General features: G+C 49.6%; 2 protein-coding genes across 2 annotated transcripts in view; one reads left to right on the top strand and one right to left on the bottom strand.

Moving 5' to 3' along the window:
* The window catches only part of LOC8037168 (monocarboxylate transporter 12), a 54,884-nt gene extending 53,917 nt beyond the window's left edge, over window positions 1–967 (top strand). Inside the window, exon 6 of the mRNA XM_040213335.2 lies at window positions 101–967. Within this exon, the coding sequence (XP_040069269.1) occupies window positions 101–300 (200 nt within the window). The 3' untranslated portion in view covers window positions 301–967. The remainder of the gene's footprint in view (window positions 1–100) is intronic.
* Window positions 968–9,824: 8,857 nt separating this feature from the next.
* LOC8041747 (monocarboxylate transporter 1) lies at window positions 9,825–21,023 on the bottom strand. The gene is made up of 3 exons (XM_042289632.1): window positions 21,017–21,023; window positions 19,882–20,931; window positions 9,825–10,070 (listed from the first exon to the last, which is right to left on the bottom strand). The coding sequence occupies exons 1-3, from the start codon at window positions 21,021–21,023 to the stop codon at window positions 9,904–9,906; spliced, it is 1,224 nt and encodes a 407-aa protein (XP_042145566.1). The 3' UTR covers window positions 9,825–9,903.
* Between the last annotated feature and the right edge of the window lie 5,951 nt (window positions 21,024–26,974).

Here is a 26,974-nt window from a genome sequence, read left to right as displayed (position 1 = left end):
CAAGACAGCACAGAGCTGCCTAAGGCTCTGCCACAATGTTTAGCTTGAAACCAAAGGAAATTACTTTTCGTTTCCAACCTCCCTGACTCTGTTTGTGCAGGTTACTACAGAGACAGCCATGGCGACTACGAAGGACTGTTTACCCTGCTGGGAGGACTCACATTGGCAATGGCCATACTTTGGTATTGGGTCCTCACAAGGGAAAGGTGCGAGGTGTTGAAGAAAGCCAAACGTTCCAAGAGTAAGCCTCTGCCTCAAGCCGACATCACCGCCTCAGACGACAAAGAACAGCGGTTATAGCAGACGATTTCCGCCATTAGCTACATTCCATATTAGGCCATAGGGTGACGATGCTCTCTGGTAACCCTTTTCAGCCACTACCAGACAGAACTTTGTCGATATGAGATCAGTGTCTGTCAAACCGCGATACGGCCTTACGGCGCCGCCATCTTGCTTCTGGGCATGTGTAGATCGCCTGATAGTCAAGCCTTGCTGGATGGATGAATGTTAACGGCTGTACCCCTTATAACGGGCGGGCTTGCGCCACCTTGCCTAAAGAATACACTGAAAACATACGATCGCCATGGGTGACGGAGTGGCGCCCAAACAAAGCATATTTTTCATCCATAGTAGCCTTACTAGCTTTTGAAGCCTGGTCACTTGCAAAGTCTATGGGATGGAGCGACAAGATTTTTCAGAAAGGAAAAAGGGGCTATACGATCCCGGGAAACTAGTCATCTGTAAGCGGTTTGTGGAACTAAGCAAATGCAAACCACACTTTTTAAGCGAGAACATGAAAACGAGAAAGAGCAAGTCGGTGAAACAGAACATCAAGCAAGGTAAACATTTTGGTACGGTATGCATCCAGCAGAGGCAGCGGATGACAAGAACAGGTAAACATATTGATTGTGTGCCTTCTCGCGTGTCATTTTATTTTATAAAAAATAAAATATGTAGTGAACAACCACGAAGTGTTGTCTATATAGTTACTAAGTAAGTATACGCCTAGAGTACCGGCACTTCAGTCCCCGATTTTCTTGTGGGCGCCACCATCTTGGTGCTTTGTGCGAAGCGGGCGCAGTTGATCGATCGTTGCGTTTAAAAAGTATTCGACTGTTTTAACATCTCTGGAGGACGGAAAAGCATTTCCTGCGATTTTATATACAAGATAACTGGCAAAAATGAAGCACTAAGATGGCGGTGGTATCGTTACTCAGAAGCACAGCCCAAATACATTTTGCCGAATTACCCAAGCACCAAGGAGGATGCTGGGAACGTAGGTACGCGCGCTGCACGTGCTCGCCTTATAAGTAAAGAATAAAAAAAAAGGCGTTGATGAACCCGCGTGCAAAGTGCCATTTGTTTTTAGGTTGTTGCTTAACGCGTGCTCCTTGGTGTTTGGGTAATCGGACTAAAGGTCTGTTCCTCGAAGAGTTTGAACGTGCCCACGAGAAATCTATGCGGAGGGCAAGTTCGTCTGCTCCTTGCGCAGTTGGTAGCGGTGACGTCAGAACGCCGAGCCCTGATTGGCTGATCGCGACCCCCTATCTGAGCGTCGTCTGCTCCTTTGCAACGTCGTCTGCTCGCAACGCCGTCTGCGTCTGTCTTACCTTTCCTGCGACTTTAGGAAGTGCAGAAGCCAGGTTCACAAAACGATCTTGCGCCAAAAATATGCGTAAGACAAAACTCGAGAACAAATTTGTATTCACGAAATTTTCGTAAGTTTTGCGCAGGTTACGACGAAATCCTACGACAGCTCCGAAGCTGTCTTAATCAAATCAGTATGGCCGACAGCGTCGCGGTCGCGACGACCAACGGACGTTTATTTTTCTACGTGCGCTTCTCACGCGTCCCGACTTCAAGCAGCAAGAAAAAAGTAAAAAGTACTTGAAACAGACCACGACGAACAAGAACGCTGGATCCACAAACTCCCGGGAAAAGCTCCAACGGCCACGATTCCACCGACAACGACCAAGCGAGCACAGCAGATAGGCCTAGCAGGCACTCCGACTCGGCGCCCATCTGCCCACGACCGGCTGACGTGCTGAATGGAATATGCCCGCGCGACCCTTGTGAACCTTCCCGTCTTATACTTTGATCGCTGACCTCAATTTTAGATTAAGAGGTCAATCTCTTCCTCTTGTCATCTTGTTTTCCGAGGCAACGGTGACTCTCGCCGGTAAAAAAGCGGTGAATCTCCGACAGACGCAGGAAAGGTAAAGCAGCCATCGCTTTGACTAGCAGACGTAAAGCAGACGACGTTAACTGCGCCAACCCGCCGGCGCCGTTAAAGAGTGAGAAGTCTCGCCGCACACGAAAGGAGGGAAAAGTGTTTGGGAGGGAACTTGCGGACACTAACCACCCTCACCCCCTCTCGGTTCTTAGCAAACAAACCTCGGCGCCTCGGGACACCTCGCCAGTGAGTCCTTTGACTTCCCTCCTTGATGCGCGTCGGCTAGTTGTTAGACAAAAACAACCTACCGCTCGAGTTATTTCGTCTGCCCACTCTGAAAGGCGAAGTCGAGCTCGCTCGACTTCCGAAAATCGCAGGAAAGGTAAGACAGACGCAGACGACGTTGCAAAGGAGCAGACGACGCTCAGATAGGGGGTCCCGATCAGCCAATCAGGGCTCGGCGTTCTGACGTCACCGCTACTTCCTTTTTCATGCGCAGAAGACAAAAATGAGCCCACTTGCGAGGCGTATAGGAAAGCCTCACGTCGGCCACTGTTAAAAACGCAAATGACAAGAAGAGCGCGCGAGTGTAAGGGCACTCGGGAAGAGCGAGTGCCTTGAGCAACGTCGTCGCACGCAAATTTGACACCGTGAAGTCAAAACCTTGAAAGTTAGGCAAAAGTGTAAGGCAACCACATACATACACGTACGCGAACAACGTAAAAACCAGCTCAAAAATTAACAAAACTACTCTGAGACGACAGGCGAGCTATAACAACGGGAGCAAAAAGACAAAACGCAAAGAGGATGGCGAGCGCCCAAAGAGGGCTCGGGTTATAGTTCTACAGCCTACTTTGGGAGTGACTGCAAAAACAAATTAAAAAACAAATTTCAGAACTTATTTCTCCATGTAAAAATTTATAAAGAAAATCCAAAGAAACTGCCCTTTGAATCATTAGGTTGCCACGTCAATCATTTGGTACAACTACACAGCACGTAGTCATCGTCGAATCACATAGTCAGAAAAAAAAAAATAAAACGCGTGACAATTCAATATTTATCATTGTTTCATCATCTCGTAATGACTGCAAATTTTTAACCGCGAAAAGCCTATTTATTTTTAATGAACAATGCTCCTCAAACATAAGGCCGCCACTCGGTTGTCCAAATATTGAGCTGTTGCCGGCTACTCAACGCTACATTGGACATCGCAGCGGCTGAAATGTCTTCCCTAGGGCTGGGTTATGATCGGGGAGTTAAAACTTCACCGCGATGTTCGACAGACAGGCTCAAGAATAGCACAAAAAGTGCCAAAAAACGAACCATATTCTTGCGACGTTACCGAAGTAGCACAAAGTGCGTTGTGGAAGGAGGGCCGACGCGGGTCCCACGTCGGTTTTGCAAGTCTGGCCCAAGTGGGGCCCACTTAAGCGGCCCAAGTGGACTGCATCGGGAGACCCACAGGGAGCCTATTGGGCAGCCCAGTCCCCTCGTGGGAACCTGGGTCTACCTAGGTAGCCCACAATGACAATCCTCGTTGGGCCCTCAGGGGGCCTAGGAAGGCAGCTCACATAAGGTCCCCCGGGAACGAAATCCCGTTCGTGGTTATTTCGTCATTCCCCAACAATGTGAGGTATTGCAGTGCATCCCAAATTGAGCATGCCTCAGTTTCCCCGTGTGACTATACTGGAAATATGATTACCAGCTTGATACATTTTGATAGATCGATGAAACATATTGAACAAGACCATCGAAAACTTTACATTTCAATTGTACCAATTGAAGCAGAAAACTGTGCATATGTTTCCGTATAACATCCTGGTGGACTATCGCAAACTTGAGCCGGCTACAGACACCGAGGTTTAGAGCAGATGACGACATTCTGATAAGCATGTTTGGAGTTTACCCTCAAATTTAATACCACCCCAAGTAAAACGGCGTTCCCTTCATACACGCTGAGTAGTAAGCTAGTAATAAAGTGTGCAAACTTAAAACTTCTCTCACGCCTAAAATTACAATGCTCGGTAATGCGGTGTCGAATTAGGCCGATCTCTTACGTTGAATCTTCAGAACGTGCACTAAATGTTTTTCTTAGCGGAAGGTGACATTTTGGGAGCTGCACAGGTAGTCCAAGCTGGGCATGCCCACACTCTGTCCCCTCGGAACCCACATCTATGCTCAACTTTCACCCATATAGCCGAGGTGGGACACACGGGGACATTACACGGACAGCCCAAGTTGGGCGTGCCCACGCAGTGCCCCCGAGGCGAGCCCACCTTTGTGTAAAACTCTGCCTTCGTATAGCCCAGATGGTACCCACAGGGGCATCGCCTGGGCAGCCCAAACCCACTTTGGCTACGCCTACGCGTAGCCTAAGTGGGTTTCACGAGGGTACTGCGTCGGCAGCCCAAGTGGGCGGGCCCTCGATTGGCCCACAACTACGATAAATTTGTTCCTACATAACCCAGGGTGGGACCCACGGGGGTATTACATGGGCAGCCCGAAACGCCATGGGTTGCCCATATAGGGGCTGACCCAGCCCACGTGGGGCCCCCTTGTGCTATCTGGGTATGATCAGGGTGAACTGTACCATAGCCTCCTCTATAGACCATTCCATTTAGCGCTCTCTGGGCGGCACCATTTTGTTCGACCGCAGCGCCCTCTCCACACATCTGGGAAGTTCAGCGGGTTCGGCGGGGTAAAACGAGAGAGAGGGCACGCGCCCGACTCCGCTAGCAGACGACCAACCGGGAGGTTGCCGTTCTCCATCTTTGGGCTGTATCGGCGGGCTCTACCGAACATCGAACTCTCGCTCGTGGCTGCCGTTGTGAAGTGGTTCGCGTTCTTAGAATAGTTGTGGCTACTCCAAAATCAGCCTATAGCTCTCTGTTGTTCTATTTTGCTAAATGATCAACTGGAATATCCTTTTTCCGTTACTTAAATAGCGGTTGAGTCAGCCGGCAGTACTACCCTCAACTACTGCTTGTATTGCGGCAGGAGAGCACGTTTTATTTATTATTTCATACTTCCACTCATGGTCGTTAAAGGCCTACACCAGTACGAACTTTTGTACAGTAAAAAGGTACAGCAACCGGATTTACTTTTCGCCAAAGAGACCGGCCAATCTGACATAGTTTTCCCAAATGTTTTTTTTTTATTTGCACGCAGGTAACAGCGCAATTGAACCCTGTGAGTCTTTTTATCTAGCATAATATTACACAAAAGCTGGCCTACCAAAATCTGCGCATCTGCGCTTGAAAGTTTCAAAATGACGCGATCTTAAACAGAGTTTGCACGCCAACCGGACGCTAGCTACAGCCCACTCGGCGGAGCGGACGACACGCGGGGTGAGAGGGGGAGTGCATTTTTTTCTCTTTTACCCTCTCTGCTATGACCCTAATGGAACGGTCTATACTGACGAAGCCTGGCAGATCGCCACGAGACGCGGCCCCTGAAAGTGAAAAGATAGAGCGGTAGACAACGAACGAGAGGAGAGGTATGTAACGGGCGCCCCGCTGCGGCGAGACGCCGAAACATACTTGTATCGAGCGATGAAATGTCTGCTCGTGCTCCTCGCGTTCCTCGGGCTACCGCTTCTTTTCTCGCAGGGTTTGAAAACCACGTTCCGGGTCCTCGCCGCTGCAAAAGCTGTGCGCTGACTACAGGCTCCCCGAGAAATGCTCTGTGCTACCAGATCCTCGCGCTCCAAATCTGCGACCGAGCACTCTACGGCTCCGTCGTCAAACTGACAGGCTTTGTGAGTATAAAGGAGGCTATGGCTGCACCTAACAGAGACAGAATCGTAAATATGAATGCGTTTAGTTAACCCCGATACTCAATAAAAAAAAATTCATTAAAGATTGGGACGGTTGGCCGCACAAAATTTTTAGGGCGCTGCTCTTAGGTACCCGTTTCCGGGTTGAGCGGCGTCTACGTAACCGCGCTAAATTTAGCGGGAAAATTGACGTCACGTGACCTCAAAACCAATTCAATTCACGGGAAAAATGACGTCACGTGACTTGGTGTCACGTCACCTATGAACAAAATCGGTTTCTCCGCTTGATTTAGCGAGAAAATCGACGTCACGTGATCTCAACAGCAATTAAATTTCCCGCTACATTTAGCGGCAAAATTGACTTCACGTGAATTCAGTTTTCCCGCTAAATTTAGCAAAGAAACTGACGTCACATGACTTGGTGTCACATCACTTTTGAACAAATTCAGTTTCTCCGCGAGATGTACCGGAAATTTGACGTCACGTAACCTCAGCAGCAATTCAATTTCCCGCTAATTTTAGCGTGAAAATTAACGTCACGGGACCTCAACACCGGTTTAGTTTCCCCGCAAAATTTAGCGGGGAAAATAACGTCACATGACGAAGTGCACGTCACCTATGAACTAATTTAGTTTCTCCGCGGGAAAATTGGCGTCACGTGCTAAGGAGGAGGAGGGGGGAGGAGGAGGAGTAGGGCAGGGGAGAGGATGAGGAGCAGGAAAGAAGGAGGGGAAAAGGAGGGGAGGGCAAGGAGCAGAGGAGGAGGGTACGGAGGAGGAGGCGGGGCATACCCTCGCCTCCATACTTTGCCCTCCTCCTCAAGAGCTGCGTTCTAATTTCGCGTTACAGAGATTCGTAAACGTCTTTAATTTTTTTTTCCAATATATTTTGACAGCATCGAGCGCGTGACGTCACTTGCCGCTCGCTTTCAACACCGTCTGGCGCCACCGTAGGTCGAGGCGTTTCCGCGTTGTGCGGTTAAAATATATCTTGCAACTCTGTCCTGTCCTTTTTCACTGCCCTAACCACCACAAAGAAAGAAACCACAAGAAAAAAAAAATGAAGCAAACGCTGCGCTCATTTCCGAATTCATGAACGCTAAACATCTTTTCGTTCAGGGATCCTTTTGACCGTGTGTACTTACAAAAAAGGACCAGTCCCGTACGCAGTCGCAGCGAAACCATGCGACATCTTATCGGACCCTAATATAGGATGTCTGAAGTCACCAGGCTTGATCTAAAATGGAGCATAAAGATCGACGCCTACACGAAGCAATCTAAACTTTTCGTCATACGTGTATTTCGCAGTGTTGGGACCGAGCGTTTGACACTGGTTGGTGGTGTGTCGACTCATGCCAGGCACGGGAGCGGGAGTGGGGCAGGAGACTGGGAGCCGATCAGCGGTAACGAACTGTACAGTATGTACAGATTTAATTACATCCTATGTACAGGTTAGGCGGCTGATCGTCAGCAGCGTTCATCGAGGTTGCGAGTTCCAGCAAAAGATAAAAAAAACACCACGCTCTTGCGCGCGCTCTTGCACCAGACCGTTTTCTTTCTCGTTGTCTTGCTACCCCCAGGTAGCTCGAGGCTGTAGGAGCGTCCTTTGTCCGGGACGTTCAAAACTACGCCAGATGAGGAGACTTCCCGGCGCTGCCAGTTCTGTCGGGGCAGCCGAGGCAGTTCCTTTCTTTCATGCCTCGGGAAAACGAGGGCGCCACGTGTGACCGGTCCATCTCGCCGATCGCCGATACTTGGTGATGAAGCCGGACGCCCGCAGGGATACAACAGCAGGTCCGTTTTTTCTTGTAAAATTGCAGAGCCCATAAACAGGATAATTACATTCCCTTTCTGTAAGAACAACAACAACAACAAAAAAAAAATAGGGCGAAAATCTTGTCAGGACAACGGCGGGCGGCGACTCAGACGACTGAGCCGAGCGGCAGGGCGCGTTTGGCGCACGTATTGATAGATGGCGCTGCCTAAGAACTCTAATCGAGACAGTTCACAACGACCTTGATTTACTAAAATGAAGATAATATTTTTATAGTGTACCTTTGGTTTACAAATAAATTCGGACAATAAAAACAAAATTTAAAGTTAAAGAAAAAAAAAACGGTGGCAAAACAACGGCGTTTTTGCTGCGACGGATTTCGTCTGCGAGTCATTCTTTCGCTGGTCGGCTACACTCAACGTTATTAGATTATAGTATGGTGCCTGGAACGCGTCTCCGACTGGTGTGTTTACCGCGTCCGAAAAAGTGGTCCCTCGATTTCCACCTGATGACGTCATAGAAGTGTCATGGTGTCGGCGGTCGCGACCCTGGTGGTGTCTCAGCAGCTGTGGTGGATATGGCAGACGCCTGTTCTGCTGCAGGTCGCTCTCTACTGTGACAGTCCACGGAAGCTACAGCAGCCGAGAGTTGGGACGCCTGGGACGCCGTGACGACAGCGACACTCGCGTTCGCTCGCGCTTTTCGCCAGCATTTCTATGGCCAACCGCCAGGATCGCGACAGTCAACAGCATGGCACTCCGGCTTCTGTGACGTCATTTGTTGCCACTTGGGGACCACTTTTGATGTATGGGCAGCATAGGACACTAAACACACCAGTCGGAGACGCGTTCCAAGCACCATAATTATAGGGAACTGCTCATTGACGCTGCTTGCACGAGCAGTACTCCCCTCATTCACCACGACTCGCCTCCCGTTGTTCGAAGCGCCGGACGGTTGATAACTGCAGTGTCTTCTATGCAGTACGTATACTTCTCGAAGCACAGCCCGTCTAGATGGCGTTCCATCGTACTCTATGGAAACACACAGTTTTGAAACCGAAAACTAGATGGCGCTTCAAACGACGGGAGGCAGACTGAAGTGAGTAAGGGGGAGGGGGGACACCCTTCCACGGGAGTTTCACAGTTGAGGTAGTGTAGTAACGTTGGCAACACCTTCGGACGCTGCTCCCGACGCCATGCAATACGTGCGCCAAACGCGCCCCCGCCGCTCGGCACAGTCGTCTGCGTCGCCATGCACCCGCCGTTAACCATGGCAAGTTTTCGGCCCTATCTTTTTACAGAAAGGGAGCTATGCCTTGTAATTTTACAAGAAAAAAAAACGGACCTGTGCAATAGACCTTTGACGAAAAGTTTAGAATGCTTCGTGCACGCGTCGATTTTTACGGTCCATTTTAGATCGAGCCTAGTAAATTCAGACACCGTATATATCCTTATGTACCTTGCACCTTCCGTCGAGGAACCATCGCCAACGCCTGCTCGGAGATTGACGCATTCGTTTATTTCACACACACACAAAGCACTCCTAACACGCGGTCACCCTGACTAACCCTGACCGGTCAGTCGCCATACAGAAGACGCGGTGTTCGTTTCAGACATGATGGCAGCGGCAGCTGCGGCACGTCCCAGGCATGTTTGAAGCACATGTTGTGTTCGTAAATGCTCTTGAACATGCCTGCAGGCTGTATGACTAACGTGACCACCATACAAGGAAGACTGTCTCTTGTATGATGTCTTCGCGGTCATGTGACGCCCGTACGTCCCACGACACCGTGACGTAACGTGACATCCCAGCTTCACATGTCGCCGTGACGCCGTGTCACGAGACGTCACAATATCATGTGACACCGTGATCTTATAAGCCACCGTGACGTCACGCGATACCCTGATGACACTGTGACACAAGGACACGTGACACAGCGGCATAAAGTTTCGAGTGGTGGTGCGACGAGCAACGGCTATCACTGTGAAAAGGGCGAGCATGGTAAGTTCTCACCGCGTCCGTAGTCGGGGCGAGTTTTTGCCCTTAGTCCAGATTTCACGACGGAGATGCCCGTTGGTGACTGTCTTCTTGATCCCTGTTGGTTTATTGGTACGTAAAGAGGGAATAGAACAGAGCTTTGGACGGGTGCAGACCGTGACAAATAACAGTCAGCGGCAGATTGTCATGCCTGGGGATGTTCCTTCGGTTGCCGCTTGTCGAGATTTCTCTCGTTGCATCTCCGCCTCTCTCTCAAGCAAAGCCCGCACCATAAGACGACGTTGCAGGCTGACAAAGTTCCTAGGAGCCAGAACAATCCGCGATAATTTCCCAATCCGTCCCTGAAGTGTCCTGAAGAAAGAAAGAAAATGCGGACGTCCGAATACAACATCGACAAAATACAAAACAGCACGCATAAGTGCACACGTTGTGTTTTGTGAAGTATATACATAGCCATACCCGTTGCAGGTTAAAAAAGGCGGGTCAAGCCCCCTCCACTCTTTCCTCTTTTGCAGAGCGGACGCTGGAGAAGAGGCGAGACCCTGCTCGCCTCTTGCTTCCTCTGGAGCATTAAATCTTGTGTTTGGGCGAGATGGTTCATACTGATTTAAAAGGTTAAAAAGCGCAACAAAACAAGGACAATAAAGACACAAAGACGACAGGACGGGCGCTAACTCACAACTGGTTTTATTAGAAAAAACACTGTCAAACACTGTTTGTGTCTTTATTGTCCTTTTTTTGTTGCGCTTTTTAACCTTTTAAATCCTCTGGAGCCTTCACTCTGCTGAAGTGGACAGAGCGGCGGAGCAACTTGTCCTAATTTTCTGAACCTGCAACAGGTGGCGCTTATGTCGGCTCGGCGCAAGCGCAAAATATTTACCGCGAATATGATTTTTGTGCAAGCGCGGTGCATACAAGGCAAACATAGACTTGTCTGTAAATTGATAATGCTACGTAACGATGCTAGTGAGCAATAGACCCTTTTCAAAAGTCAGGGCTTCCTACACCGTGAGTCAGGGTCACATGGTATAGACATTAAAACGGTCTTACACCGTTTTACTAAAAGGGGGCGGGATAGAAGTGGGTAAGGGCTGCCACGCACTTTGCTCCTTGCTGGGTTGGGACAAACGGGAGAAAGACCCGGATGGTGGTCGTGAAACTGTATCTCATCGGAGCATTTTCTTTTTCGCACGTCAATGGAGGATGAAAAAGGTCTGCTTTCGCCCCAACCCAGCGCGACCGCGGAATCCGACGTAGTCCAGGAGGTGCTCCAATATTAAAAATAATGCTGTCCAAAAATATAAATAAATAAGATCCACGGTCGGATGTGCGTGGCGTTAGCAGCCACCGGAACTCCTTGAGTTCCGTCGATCACACGGGCAAAGTGCCGGTGGTATGGATATCAGCGTTTAGCAACAAAATACAGTTTTTTTTTTGTTTGTTTTTTTATTTGGCACCGCGCAAAACGAATACAATAGCGGTTTCTAATCTTGACACCACCACTTCTGACGACAAATCGTATTTCGGAGCCAACCTGCTTTACTGCCAAACGGGAGAATGTTGGTATCGCTCTAGCGTATATCCCATCTGCCCTTCCGCTGCGGAGATGACGTAACCGGGCCTCACAGCAGGCGTGACGTTTTCGTCACGTGATGCGCGTTCTGCTGGGAAATTTGTCCGATTTCACCCTCGCGTGAATTTCATCAACACCTTTTAGATGAGAAAGCCTTAGTGCGGAATTTTCCAGCGTCACTAAAGAAGGCCACGTAAGGCACAGGTCGGACACAACTGCAACGACCGCGTTCAACCGGACCAGCCAGGCTTGTACGTAATTCAACTACTTCAACTCAAGTTACTGCACAGCTTAACTACTATTCTGATTAATCTGAGTGAATTTCGATTACATTTTATTTTGTTCTAGTAGTTTACTTCTCGTTTCGGGTTGCTTCTCAAATTACAAACTACTTTCGAAATGTCGTGGTAGGTCTTCTTATCAACCAGCATTCGCGCGCGAAATGAAATGAGATGTCAGAATATCAGATGATATTCGAAAAATATGGGAAAGACCTCAAGTCAAGAATATCTGCAGAGAGAATTACAGCTATCTTTTCGGGGTTCTGTGAGCTTTGCCGTCTGCTTCAACGACAGTCGGAAACAAGCACGAAACGCTAAGGTGCGTTTCGATTTTGCTCTCAATTAAGTGGGGCTGAGTAAACCGCGGGTTTAGCGTCCGAGACTGACGTTCTTTTTGTCCCTATAAGCTCCAGAATACGAGCAGGGCATTTGAAAGAAAAGGCTTGCCCCCAGATCTCCACCACGAAGGGAGTTACATTGAAGAAAGAGTAGCTAAAAAGGCGAGCTGGTTGATGTTACATGTTATTGAGACGTTTCGTGTTTGTCCCTTCTGTCGTGTCCTCGTCTGTCGTGTCCAGTGTTTTTCAAATATAGGAGCTACATTCTCACCCAAGGGAGGCGACAAAATGCCGCATCCTCTCCGAAGCTGTATGGTGTTCCTGTGCTTCTGTGCTGTATTCGAAAAAGTCGCGTGCTAAAGGGCAACGCAAAGGTGGCTCCCTTGCGTTGCTCTTTCCTCATAGGGCTCAGGTTTTCCAAGATTCGAAGATCGTTCAAGAGACTTTTGTAACCCCCCCCCCCTCCCCCCAACATTTTTACACAAAGAAAAACAAAACAAACACTGCCTGAAAAACCAAGCTCAGGCATTTTGAATCCTCAAAGTAGAAATGCTACATCCGAAGTGCAGTCATGCAGATACTAAATGGCTCCACGCGAGCGGGCATTTTTTATTCCAAGGAGCGCTTGACTGGTGGCTTACGTTCCAACTATCGCTGACATTGTTTTATGTAATTCCTCTTATTTACATCAGCATAACTGGTCCCTGCTTCGATCGAGTCCAGACCCTGTCTCGTGCGAGTCCAGCTCCCAGTCTCGTGCCCCGTGCAAGCAGGAGCACATCATCTTCACACGCACCTGGTTCGCTCTGGCCACACCCATGGCCAGTCGCTACCACACATCCCCCTCCCCTTGGGAATGATCAGTCATCTAAGTATCGAGAAGGACGTCTAATGCAGCGTCCCGTCCTTGTGTGAGGATGTGATGCGTCCTCGCACCCCTCCTGTGGTACTTCTTGCCCATCACTATCGGCAGGAGCCGCCAAATTCGTGAAGGTCTGAGTGGTCTCACTGGTGTATGGTACGAGATGTGTACGATTTCTTCCCACGACGCTTTGGCCGGTGTCAACGAGATATGAGCGTGGCTCTGATGTTGGGCACTGTACCGTTCCCTTCCTTTGGAGATCGACAACCCATACGTCTGTTCCATCGACTATGTCGGGCAGATGGCGGACACCATGGTGTTTGTCGTAAGCCGACCGTTGCTTGAGCCGGTAGCTTGTTTCAAACTTCGCGAGCTGCTCTAGGTTTGGAGCTGTTGGCCTCAGCAGTCTGTTCGGGATGGCAAGCTTTGACCGCAGTCGGCGTCCCATAAGTAGCTCGGCTGGGCTGTACCCGTTTTTCAGGGGTGTTGTTCGATAAGACAGCAGGGTCTCATACGGGTCTCTTGTCTTATTCATGGAGCTCTTTATTATTTTCACTGCAGCTTCCGCAAGTCCATTGCTTTGTGGATAGTGAGGGCTCAAGGTTATATGTTGGAAGCCGTATTCTCTAGCAAAAGTGGCGAATTCTGAGGTTGACACTCGTGAAAATTGTGGGCCATTGTCCGAGACGACAACTTCTGGAATACCGTGTCGTGCAAAGATACTCTTGCAATGGTTCACTACGACTTGTGCGGTCGTATTCTCCAGGCGGGCGATCTCTGGATATCTTGAGAAATAGTGTGGTAGCGACTGGCCATGGGTGTGGCCAGAGCGAACCAGGTGCGTGTGAAGATGATGTGCTCCCGCTTGCACGGGGCACGAGACTGGGAGCTGGACTCGCACGAGACAGGGTCTGGACTCGATCGAAGCAGGGACCAGTTATGCTGATGTAAATAAGAGTAATTACATAAAACATGGTGTCAGAAGTGGGATGCCCAGCCGAGCTACTTATGGGACGCCGACTGCGGTCAAAGCTTCCCATCCCGAACAGACTGCTGAGGCCAACAGCTCCAAACCTAGAGCAGCTCGCGAAGTTTGAAACAAGCTACCGGCTCAAGCAGGGACCAGTTATGCTTGCAATAGTATCTTATTTGCTGACAAACCGGATCCTTTTCCTGGCTGTCGATGAGCCACTGGAGGCTGGAACTGACAGCCGGAACGGTTGACCTTACAAATTGGACGAATGCTTCAACCTTTTCTTCCAGTTCAGACGACTCTTTTAGGGGAAGAGGTGCTCTTGAGAGCGTGTCTGCAGCCATGAGCTGCTTTCCTGGAACGTATGTTATCTCGTACGTGTATCTCATCATACGCATGCGCATTCGCTGAAGTCGTGGAGTGAGATCGTTTAAAGACTTGGAAGAAAATAGACTCACGAGAGGCTTGTGGTCAGTCCCTACTTTGAATGTTTTCCCGACGAGGTAGTCGCTGAACTTTTCGCACGCCCACACTGACGCGAGGCCCTCTTTCTCTATTTGCGCGTAGCGTTTTTCTGTATCTGTCAGCAGTCTCGAGGCATAGGCGATTACTTGGAACCTCCCGTCGTCTTGCCGTTGACGGAGAATGGCGCCAAGTCCATACGATGAGGCATCTGCGGTCACTACCGTTTCTTTGTTGGCATCGTAGATGCCCAGTACTGGTTCAGATGATAAGACAGCTTTCCATCTGTCAAATGCGTTTTGCTGGACTGGTTCCCAGACGAACTCTTGCTTCTTTGAGAGCATCGCAGTTAGTGGCTGCAGGATTTCGGCGAAGTTGGCTACGAACCGAGCCAGATAGGTCGCCATTCCGAGGACCCTCTGTAGCTCTGTTCTTGATGTAGGCGGTGGCATATCCATAACAGCCTTGAGTTTTGAAATGTCGGGTCGAATTCCTAGGCTGTCTATTCGGTGACCAAGAAACGTGAGTTCCTGTACACCAAACAAGTATTTGTCCCTGTTGAGAGTAATTCCTGCACTGCAGATCTTTTCAAGGACGTTACGGAGTCTTTCGTCGTGTTCTTCTTTGCAGGATCCCCAAATCAGAACATCGTCCATGAGGCATACGACACCGCTGAGTCCTTCAAGGATGCTTCACAGTTGTTTTTGGAAATGTTCTGGAGCAGATGAGATCCCGAATGGGAGTCGGTTGAAACAAAATCTGCCGAAAGGTGTGATGAACGTGGTGAATTTCTTGCTTTCGTCGCTCAGGGGAATCTGCCAAAACCCGGAGTTAGCGTCGAATTTCGAGGCGATTTTCGCGCCCTGAAGAAGGCCAAGAGTATGTTCGACGGACGGAATGGGATGCCACTCTCTCAAGACATAGCGATTTAATTCTGTGAAGTCAACGCATATGCGCACTGCTCCAGTCCGCTTTGGTACGATCACCATGGGTGCGCACCATTCGGTTGGGTCACTGACAGGGGAGATGACGCCGATGTCCTCCATACGTTGAAGTTCTTGCTTCGTCTTTTCGTACAGTGGGATCGGGACACGACGTGGCGAGCTTAGAGCAAACGGTTTCGCGTTCTCCTGGAGCTGCAGGTGATATTCCCCAGGGAATGTTCCCAACCCTGTGAACAGTGATGGAAAGTCGACTTTCGGGTTTACCGTCGTTTCGATCCTGTTGATTGGTGAAAGTAGTTGGAGCCCTTCGATAGCCGGCTTTCCTAAAAGGGGTATGGTAACGTCTTGGAGAACATAAATGTTCTGCTCAGACACTCGGTCCTTGTAGGACATTGCGAGGCGTACCACACCTTGTATTGCTAGCGCCTTTCCGTCTGGTCCACGAAGTTGGCGAGGTGGATTCTGCAGTAGCGGCTGTGGTTCAAGCTTGTTGAACACCGCTGGTGGGATTACCGTTTCGTCGGCGCCTGTGTCGATCTTAAATCTCACTGGCTCGGACTGGATTAACACATCAACCTCCCAACTATTAACTTGCGGAGATGTCACTGTTCCAAGGAAACCGACGTTGGGACCTGGAGCTTCTACGAAGTCCACTTTTTTTGACAGGCATACCTCGGAGAAGTGTCCTTTCTTGTGGCAATTTGTGCATACTTTGGACCGCGCTGGACACGAAGTGCGTGGATGCGTGTCTCTCCCACACCACCTGCATCGTGTTCGGTTGTCTGATGGCATGGTTAGCGGACGTTGCAGGTATGGAGTGTTTTCCCTCTGTCTTCTATCGTCAGGACCCTCGCGTTTGTTTGTACTGAGGGCCGTAGAAGCAGTTTTTAGAGCGCAGCTCTTAGGGGCCCGTTCCCGGCTTGAGCGGCGTCGCCGTCGCCGTCGGCGTAACCAAGGTCACCTCAAGGTCACATGACCCCCAAGGTCACGCGACCCCCAAGGGCATCCCAAGGTCACGTGACCCCCCAAAGGTCACGTGACCCCCCGAAGTCACGCGACCCCCTGAGGTCACGTGACCCACCCTGAGGTCACGTGACACCCCCCGAGGTCACGTGACCACCCCCAGGATCACGTGACCCCCCGCCGAGGTCACCTGACCTCCCAGATGACGTCACCGGCATCCGCATCGTCATCGTCATCATCACTGATGACGTCATCAGTGACGTCACTGATGACCTCACCGGCATCCGCATCGTCATCATCATCATCACTGATGACGTCACCAGTGACGTCACTGATGACGTCAACGGCATCCGCATCGTCACTGTCATCATCGCGGATGACGTCATCAGTGACGTCACTGATGACGTCACCGACATCCGCATCGTCTCGTCATCATCGCTGATGACGTCATCGGAGTCCGCATCGTCAACGTCACTGATGACGTCATCAGTGACGTCACTAATGACATCATCGGCATCGTCACGTGACCCCTCAAGGTCACGTGACCCCCCAGGTCACTTCACCCCCCCAGTACCCTTCCCTCCTCCTCCTCAAGAGCTGCGCTCTAATTCGGCGTTACAGGGAGTTGTAAACGGCTTTCACTTTTTTCTTTGTCCGATGACGAAATCTTGTGGATGTTCGAATTTCGATCCTGGTTTAGTTCCTCCTGTTGTTTGCGCACGCTTTCTACTTGTCTGGCTGTTTCCAGCGCTGTCTGAAGCGTTAGTTCGGCGTTAAGTTGTAGCTTTGCAGAGAGTTTTGAGTCTTGAATGCCGACAACGAAGCGATCCCTCACCAGTTGCTCTCGCAGATTGCCGTAGTCGCAGTCCTTCGACAGGGTATGAAGTGTCGTTGCGAACTCTTCAATGGACTCCGTCTTGTTGGGATCTCATGTTGAAGCGTGCCCGCTCGAAAATTATGTTCCGCTTTGGGATAAAGTAGCTGTCAAACCTTTGCAGTACGACGTCAAAATTCTTGGAATCCTCCGTGGACAACTGGAAAGTGCTGAGAACGTCCTCTGACTGATCTCCCATTATATAAAGGAAGGCGTCAATTTGGTGCTCCTCAGGCTTTGGGCAAAGTCCTGATGCGGTTCGGAACCGTTCGAATCGTTTCTTCCACTTGGGCCACTCATTGGGTGACGTAAAGCAGAAAGGTTCAGGTGGCTGAATCATAAACGATGCCATCGAAGCAGAAGGTTTGAGGCTGGCTTCAGCCATTGCTCACCTTTCTGTGCAGCAGGTGAAGACTGTTCGTTGTTCCTCTATTCTGACACCATGTTTTATGTAATTCCTCTTATTTACATCAGCATAACTGGTCCCTGCTTTGATCGAGTCCAGACCCTGTCTCGTGCGAGTCCAGCTCCCAGTCTCGTGCCCCGTGCAAGCGGGAGCACATCATCTTCACACGCACCTGGTTCGCTCTGGCCACACCCATGGCCGGTCGCTACCACACAGACATCAGGACTCGCCCATGTGGAGCAGATAGGGGGAAGCACATCAACGCGCCGCTGCCATTATCATCTGCGCCTGTGTCACCGCGGTCCGGCTGAAAAGTGCTCATAGTTGTTTTGATTCATATTTTTTATCTCGTCGTCCTCAAACACGTAGCCGCCAGTCACCGAGCTTGCCGTTTCGATCAGACCGCGGTGACACAGGCGCAGATGATAATGGCAGTTCGCGTTGATCTGTGGGCTCCCCCCTACCCGCTTCTCATGGACGGGTCCTGACGTCACCGCTAGCTCGAATGTAAGCCATCAGCCCAAGCGCTCCTCGGAAAAAAAACGCCTGCTCGCGAGAAGCTATTTATGCATGACTATACGTCACCTAACAAAAAGGCTAAAAACAAAAGAACAAAATTTAAGGCGAGCAGGCGCAGAACCTCCAGACAAGAACTTTGACAGCATATTGATTATTCGAGCCAATAAAAGGTTTTCACTAAAACGCGAGCGAGAGAATGGCCGTCTTTCTAAAATGACCGTCTATTACAACCTTTGTACTTTCTTGCTACGATAAAAAAATATATATAAAGATCATCTTCAAGAGTAATTCGCTACTTTTTACTATAGTTAGTTCTTTACTCAATTACTTTCTAACTCAGTAAGTTCTATTCTACTCAAATTACTTTTGAGGCCGATACTCAGTAACTTACTCTTTTTAGTAAGTTGCACATGTCTGGTTCCAGCCAAACGCCGGCACAGCAGTCGTGTCCAATTTCTGCCCTTCGTGCGCCTTTTCTAATAACGCATGAGAATTTAGCCACTAAAAGGCAGTCCAAACCAAACAGGAATGCGGCCGCCCGGACACTTTATTTTTGTTTTTCGAGTGGTGTCGCGTCATTCGTGACGTATTCTCTGTTCCGCAGGCCGTAATCAGAGCTGGAAAAATTTCAACATTTGGCGGTCCGCAATTACAGGGCGGGAGATAAAGGGCGTTCCTCGATTCTCGGGAACCTTACAAAAGGGACAAACCGAGGCTTAAGTCACTTCTTTTGCATTCTCCCCGCTGCAATCAGTGCAAAAAAAAAAAAATCACCACATGAAGCGCTCTTCCATTGATTTTCATTGGCCGTTCTTTGTGACATTACATTAGATTGCGATTGGCCGCCTCGGGAACCGCCGTGACGTCACTTTATGGACCGCTTTGGTCGTCGCCGGTGAGCTGGCTGCTTTGTCCAAATGGATACTGGGAAAGTAAGCCATTGTCTCCCATGCCTGCTAGTCGGACACAAACGGATGCTAACGTACAGACAACCAGACCTCGCAATGTGATTGGCTGATCGGTCTCAGTTGCCATGGCAATCGCCCTTTTGGTTCATTCAAATCTTCGAAGCTCCAGAAGGGTCGTCCTGAACCAGTCGCGCCAACATCGCTATGGAGCATCACGGTAAGGACAGCGTTCTTCGTCAAAATAAGCGTCTTTGAAACTGTGCATGCAATACATCAACTACGCTTATCTCTACAGATCTCTTACAATAATATTCTTGCGTATTGAAAGACAGGAAAATTATTTTTTCCAATGCTGCCAAGTACCAACGCCACCTGTGGTGGCAGTACGAAGATGTCCGCTTGTTTCGCCAGTGTGTGGATAGCAAAATCTCGGTTTTTTAAAAAAAATGTCTTTATAAAGCAACCTAAAGCAAAGAGTTGAGGGAAAGATCCTCGCACCCCTTCCCACTTTAGCAGAACAAACGCTAGAGAGGAGGGAACCTCTTCTCCAGCGTTCGTTCGCTGGAGAAGAGGTTCCCTCTTCTCCAGCGAAGATTTTTTCCTCAACTCTTCCCCAGACGAACGCTGGAGAAGAGGTTCCCTTCTCTCTAGCGTTTGTTCTAAAGTGGAAAGGGGTGAGAGGATCTTTCCCTCAACTCTTAACCGGTCGCCGGTTATACCTGTGATTGGCGGATAAGATCTTCGCCCCGTGATGGACATTCCAATAGCATATTGCGTGATGGACATTACAATAGCAATTAAAAATGATCCTATCAGTGTGTGATCGTGGACACAGCGCTGGCTGTAACACGCGACCTGTGACCGTTTCGAAATCTCTGAGAGCCGCGCATGCTCGCGGCGCTGGGCGTACACTGCGCATGCGCGATGCGGCACTCTTGCTCTTCCAGTTTGTGATCACATCCCCACTTGGTCGTCTGCTAGGCGCTAAGCAGACGGCGCCACAGCTCATGCCGATGTTATAGTCAGTTGTATCCACGATAGTACCACGTCGAGACATACCAATTATCGGAGGCCTGGCAAGCCCGGACAGGCCAGCCATGAGGGACGCCGCACCGAAGCAGACGCTGAAGTTGGCGGACTCAACCAGTTCCATGAAGAAAACATGTATCAGGATCTCGGTGGCTCCAGCGGACCAGCCTAGAATCACGGACATAAGGACCATGAGGGAATACGAGTAACAAAGGGGCAAAAGAAACAAGGCCATAGCCGAGAGGAGAAAGTGCAGCGTCATCATGGTGCTCCTTCTCAAGAAGCCCTTGTCTGTAATCCATCCGGATGCAAAACTCGACACCATCTCCGCTGTTGCAAAGATCGTGATCAAGAGAACAGCGTTCCATTTCAATATTTTCTGATCCATTGCGAGGTCCACGACGACGGTTATGTAGGTGGTAACGCTAAGAAAAATGTGTGAATATGAGAATGCAATGGCGTAGAACTTGGGGATGGCAAAGAACGACAATGATCCGAGTATATGGCTTCGAACGCTTGACCCTGCTACTAGCTTCTGTGCTGTCCTCGAAACGTCGTACATATTTAGCGCATCCTGAACTTGTGGTTCCACTAGTTCTATATTTTGTGCATTGAGCTGATCAGTTCCGGGGTTGTCTGTCACTCTTGAAGACAAAAGAATATTTATGTCTTCATCTTCGGTGCTTAAATTATCTTTACTCGACGACCGCGCAGATTTTGGCAGGAGTCCGGCTGAGAGCTCTCCTGGAGCGCGGGAACCCTCATTCTCAAGGGTGGCTCCTCGTAATGCCTTGGCTCTAGGAGAATCAGTCCGTGCTTTCTCGTGAGAAGTAGGAACAGACACCACACGAGGATCTTGTTGTAGTAAGGCGGCGGCGGCAGCGTTGAGCATCAAAGCACCCCCCAACAACAGACCTCCTCTTAGGCCGTAACGGTCGAAGAAGAGCTGTGCAATTGGGGGGAAGGCGAGGCCCCCGATCGTGAATCCTGCGTTGCTAATGCCAGAAGCGACTGTCTTGTAGTTAGTGAAGTGTCGGTTGATGACCGTGGTAGTAAGCGTCGTGTACGCGGCGGTGATGCCTGCAGAAGAACAATAATTCACTACATTATTCGGTCTGTTTGATTTTAGTTCGAACCGATCTTTTCATGGGATGCCGAACCAAACTTAGCATTTCACAAAATGCATGGGCCGCAGAAGCGTTGAACGGGACGCTACAAACTCCAAAACATCATACATCCGATATCTCAAACGGATGACTGTCTATTTGGAAAAGAAGGGCGGGAACAAGGCGAGAAATGTGACGTTTCGATTCTCCTGGAACGGTTGAGAATGAGGGGAAGCGGCCTGGCTTCTCTTTTCCTCGCTTCCGTTCACTTGCTCGAAGAGACGAAGCGAAAAGGAGAGGGAATTAGAGTCGTGACGTAAGATGTCTCGTTGACCTTGTTCAATCGTGCACTTTTTTTTTTTTTTTTTCTAAAAAAATATGGCCATTTTTAAGAGATATCGCTGTGTGAGTGATGCTTTGGGGTTTTACAGCGTCCCGCCTATCGCTCCAGCCTTGTTTTGTGAACTCCGAATTTCGGTTGAACATCCCTTTAATTAGGGGGTGAGAGTTATCACGGGTGTTGTCTTTAGCCTACACTTGTCAGACCTGGCAAACACTATAGTCTGTTGCAGGTTAAGAAACCAGGACAAGGTCCTCCCGTAGAGCTTTTTTCTCTTTCCACTTTAGCGCCTGCTGAAGTGATAAAGTGGAAAGAGTAAAGAACACTGGAAAAGAGGCAAGAAGATCGCCTCCTTTCCAGCGTTCTCTTTGCTAAAGTGAAAGAGGAAAGGGCTCTACGGGAGGAGCTTGTGCTGGTTTCTTAACCTGCAACTGACTGTAGAAAAGGGGATAGCAGTCACAAAAAATATTACTTATTAAAGCAAAAATTTGTTCATTAACTTTTTTAAATATTTGTCGTACGTCACAAATGATAAGTGCTCAAGAAGGGGGGAAGGGGTTTATCTCCCCTTTCCTCTAATAGACTGATCTCACCAGCAAGTTTTGCCATGCCACCGCTGCCGCGATGCATTGTGGGACCTTTAAAGGAGCTGTGCAACGATATTCAATTGGAATGTTTTTCTCTCTACACGAGCTTACTGGCACAGCTGGGACTCAAGGAACAAACTACTCATCCGGTAAGGGTCCACAAGGGTCGCGCGGGCATATTCCATTCAGCAGGCCAGCCAGTCATGGACAGACGGTCTTGGCCAAGGACCGCCGGAGCAACGGTGCGCCGAGTCGATGTTGCTGCTAGGCCTACTATATTCTGCCGAGCTCGCTCGGTCGGCAGAATCGTGGCTGTTGTAGCTCTTCTCGTGTGTTTGTGGATCCTGCGTTCTTGATCATCGTGGTCTGTTTTAAGTACTCCTTCCTTTTTTCTTGCTGGTTGACGTCGGGACGCACGAGAAGAGCACGAAGAAAAATAAATGTCCGTTGGTGGCCGATACCAAGTAACTGAGCGACGCTGTCGGCCTTGTTGATTTGATCGTAAAAAGTGCGTAAGACAGCTTCGGAACTGTCGTAGGATTCTGTCGTAACCTGCGCAAAGGTTACGACAATTTCGTTTCGAGAGCACGGGTTTTCTCTCAAATTTGTCGTACGCACTTTTTTCGTCGTGAATTCGCTTTGAGAATCCGGCCTCAGAGCTGGTTTTGTCAGTGCTGCCGTGGTTGCCGACTTGCCGTGGTCCCGTGGTGCAGCGTGCGTGCAACCCTTGCACATCTCAAACGGCCACGTTGTCACAGGTCGTAAATCGTCGACGCGCCACCAAGTGGCAACGCTCGTAACCACAACATTCACGCCGTAGCCTTTCCCGACTGGCACAAGTGACGTCACGAATGCGCCCAATATCCCAAGACGCAACGCGCTCTCCGATGGCCGATTTTTGAGCGCGCGCCCAATCGGGCCCATCAGGGTGAAAAATATAGCCATCCGTTCAAAATACAAACGCGCGATTATGATTTATGAATATGATTGATCATATTGAACCTATTTCTGACCATAATAGGTGTATTTCGAGTTTCGCTTCAGTATCCCTTTAAGTTTAGCAACTTCGACGGTGTGGCTTATTTGGAGACTGCTCTTGAGCCGAAGTCAAACAAGAGCAGCATCGAAAGGGCGGTGTTCATTTGTTTCGACAACTTACCAGATGTGGTATGCCAAGTATACCTTCAGGGCCATGAATGCGCTGCGCATTGTAACCATGTATGCAACCCACATTGTAATCATGTATTTCAATGCCGTGCTGTAAGCTATTACAACTTTTTCCTTGCCTGATCCACGTGTGTTCATGTTTTCTGCTCAAAATGATGTGAAATAGTTGCTTGTTTTCTTTGAATCTTATAAAGCATTACTTGTTCAGCCCACGTTGTCTCAGTTTTTGGACTCAAGTTCAATGTTAAAACGCGTGATAAAAATTGTCACGACTTATAAGCCATTTCTTACAAGTGAACGTCGGGTGGTCCTCGGATGGTCGTGGCAGCCATGAAGAAATAAAATATTCTCACCCTTTGCGACCGTCGCTTGGGCGGTTCGTCCCATAAATGAACTCAAGAATGAGTGACAAGTGAAACGAGATGATTAAGGTCAAGAAAAGGAGACGGGCTGGAAAGAAGACGGAGAAGTTAACCTGGGGTATTAAAAACATACTAAAACAATCTCGGACTTTAGTATGTGCCGTTCGTTCCATTATAAAATAAGATAGGGGAAAAAAAAAACTGCTTTTGAGTTTTAGATATCCCTTTCAAATATCAAATGTTCGGCCTTTGCGACTCAAGGAAATAGGCACTTCATTTAAAATGCTCACCATTCGACAAGCAGAAAGTCGCAGCTAATTCTAAAGCGCGAAACACATGTACGACGAAACCTTCCGATCCGACGTGCGGACTGCCGGAATGACCTTGGGGGGAGAGGGTTTTCGTAGCATCGGAGAGCGTTGAAAACCCTCGCCTCCGACCGTCGTGTTGCGTGGTCGGACGTCGGATCGGACGGTTTCGTCGTACATGTGTTTCGCGCTTAAAGACCGACGACCAGTTCGCGCTTTCCACTTTTCACCCGCTTCCTCCTCTCCCTCCTACCCTTTCCACCCATGCCCGCCCCTCTTGGTCCCTTCTTTCCATCCTTCGCTTCCCTCCCCCGAAGGCGTGGAGAGGAGGGTCTTCTGCCTTGCAGAATCTCGAGTCTGGTCGTCGGCCTTTAAAGGGGTTATGACACGCTAAAAATAAAATATGAGATAACTATATTGGTAGGACCCGCTGTATTTTCCTATAATCCTGCTAAATTTGTATTGAAAATGCCGCGATAGTTTCGTGAATAAATCGATTTATAGGCGGGCCCCTCGGAGGGGCAGATCCGGGCGGAGCTGGAGGTTGGCTACGTAGCCAGCCTCCAGGGTGGTATCTCCTTGCAGGCACTCCCAGACTTGGCTCTCTTGGCGTATCGAGCCTCAGCTTCCTCGTTTACCTTCCACGTCTCGAGCATGCGGTCCGTGACGATTACGTTTACGGCGTCGCTCGCCTTGTCGAAGTGTTCGACATTGATCGCGGCAGCGATGAGAGTGATTGCTATCAAAAGATGTGGGAAGCTGTTCATTTTGACTGCGACCCGCTGGCGACCAGCACCAGCGACGACGAGTTACGGACGCGCTCGCTGTGGCCGGCGTCGTCCGGGAATATCTCGCAGGCGCCTGCAGGGTGGAAGGTCAACGGGCCGGGGGCGAGAGCGAGAATAGCTTTCGGGTTACCGAGTTGTGTGAGCGGTTTTGATCATACCGCGACGAGGATAGCTTGAACGATCATGGGGGCGCCTAGAATGAGAGAGTGCTCATGGTCACGTGGTTTATGGACACCATGGTGTGACTAACTTGGGCAGTGTTGCCTGGTCGCCAGATGAAAATGATAAAAATTCGTAAATTGAATATTGCAATTACCAGAGCTCTAAAAATCACGTAGAATATGAGCATTCCATTTCAAGAAAAATCTATCCGTTTGATTTTTGTGTCATAACCCCTTTAAGCTGAAACAACTTGCAGTCCGCTTCTTTAAAGTCGCAATTGTTTTTATGTAAAGGAAGGGTAATGTAGCCTGTACCGTCCAATACATTGAAGCATCATTTTGCTAACGATCGTGATGCAGCGTAATTGATGCCGCGGTACGACCGCTGGCAGGATGTAGCTGTATCAGAAATCCTATGTGCACACCACCAAAGCGGCACCAGATTCATATTTTCGCACGTGCAGCCGCGCATGCGCACACCTTCTGGATAACGCGCCGGTGTCGACACTTGTCGCGATCAATACCACGCGCTTCAGGCAAGCCCCTCCGGTCCCAACACTACCCAAGTTGATACTAGTACAGTGGCCACTGTAATACTATAAAAAAACAAAAACAAAATATATATATATATATGTGTGTGTACTACCTTGATCACAGTTAGCGGGAACGCCGGAGCGCGTGGCAGCGGGTGAGTGCCTTCATACACACGCGCGCTTTTGCTTGAGTGGTGACATCTCGGCCATTTTTCCGCCCAATCGTTCTTTCTATGCATTTTGAAGTGCGCGCAATCCGGTGTCACTCAGCACGAGCGCGTAGCTTTGGCTAATGCATAGACGCCATTTTACCGCCCAAGTCACGCACCAAGTGCGCGAGAGCGTCACGCGCTGGCACATTCAGGGCAACAATGGATGTCTTCACCCTGAGACAGACAGACATATAGGCACCCTAGCAGCGGGTACTATCAGAGCAGCCTAACGGCCCGGCGCGCAAGTTCCAGCGCACGCGCATCGCGCCTGCTGAGGGAATATGCTCTCATCGCGCGCATCGCGTCATCGGAGCGCTCGCGCGTCGTCTGCTACGGGCGTCGTCTTCTACGCGAAGCATGTCGTATGGAAGCGCAGGGGTTAAAATGCGTGTAGATGAACTTATCAGCCAACGGGCATGCGACAAGCATGCGAATATTTTGATGCATGATACAGTATCATACCTTTTTTGTTTCTTATATTTTATTAAAAAAATATTCGAGGCCCCCTCCCCCGCATGCGGCGTGCTTGATAAATTTAGGCGCCTTTGCATTGCTGTCAGAACGATTGCTGCACCTCGTCATGGCCAGAGTTCCAGAGGCGGACAGGTGATTGATCATCGAGCTCTCCCAGAAAGGGCACTCGCAGCGGGCCATCGGGGCCCTTGTAAGAAGGCCTCTAAAGACGGTTAACAGGATCGTTCAAGCTTTCCGTTATGTAGGCCGGATCCACGACGCACCTCGAGAGACTCCCCCAAGAGCGACGACCGAGGATGAGGACCGTTACATTATTGCCGCTGTCGTCGAGGACCCCTTTCTTTCGGCCAGGGAAATCCGAGAGGAGCTGGAATTGGACGTTTCGGACGTGACAATTCGTCGGAGGTTGGCAAGCGCCGGCCTGCATAGCGCCATGACAGCGCAGAAGCCCCTGCTATCTCCTTCAAACAAGGAAGCGAGGCTCTGCTTTGCGATGGGACATACGTTGTGGACGGCGGATGACTGGGGCCGGGCCGTCTTTTCAGACGAATCGACGTTCTCCACCAGGAAAGACGAACGCGTGCGTGTGTGACGACCCCGCGGCGCACGGTAAGGCCTGCTTAGTATGCTAGCTGTTCTACGTAGATCGTCATAATTGTTTTCGTTGCGGAAATATTTCGTCGTTCGTTTACGTTCTCGCTACACACTCGTGATTTACTGCAATTCCGTTTGATAAAAGGCTGGGGTCCCTTAACAGTTGAATTTTCTGCTATGTTATTCGCAATGTATCCATTGTTAGTTAAAGCTAATTACGTTGTTTATTTATTTTTTACTATCGTTGGCTCATATGGGTAGTCGTGACAGTCTTTGTTCCTTTCTCCTCTTTATCTGCGTAATTTCTGTGTATACAGTTCGATAGCTTGGCTGAAAAATCACACCGCTCAACTAGGGTCGATGTGCTCCTGCAGGAACGATCCTGCCTACTTGCAGCACGTTGCTTCCAGCGGCAGGACGTCCGTGAACGTTTGGGGTGCCATCACAAAACATGGCCTCGGTCCTCTGCACCGCATAGTCGGGAGGCTGAC

Source organism: Ixodes scapularis, unplaced genomic scaffold (assembly GCF_016920785.2).
Source record: "Ixodes scapularis isolate PalLabHiFi unplaced genomic scaffold, ASM1692078v2 PGA_scaffold13__105_contigs__length_92229423, whole genome shotgun sequence".
NCBI classification, from domain to species: Eukaryota; Metazoa; Arthropoda; class Arachnida; order Ixodida; family Ixodidae; genus Ixodes; species Ixodes scapularis.
Note: the sequence above shows the minus strand (reverse complement) of the source record. Positions and strands in the feature narration are given on the sequence as shown.

Coding starts and splice junctions, on each gene's coding strand:
- LOC8041747 (XM_042289632.1), bottom strand. Junction 10,071..19,881: donor TGCCAGGCCTCCGATAATTG/GTATGTCTCGAC, acceptor TTCTTTCTTCAG/GACACTTCAGGGACGGATTG.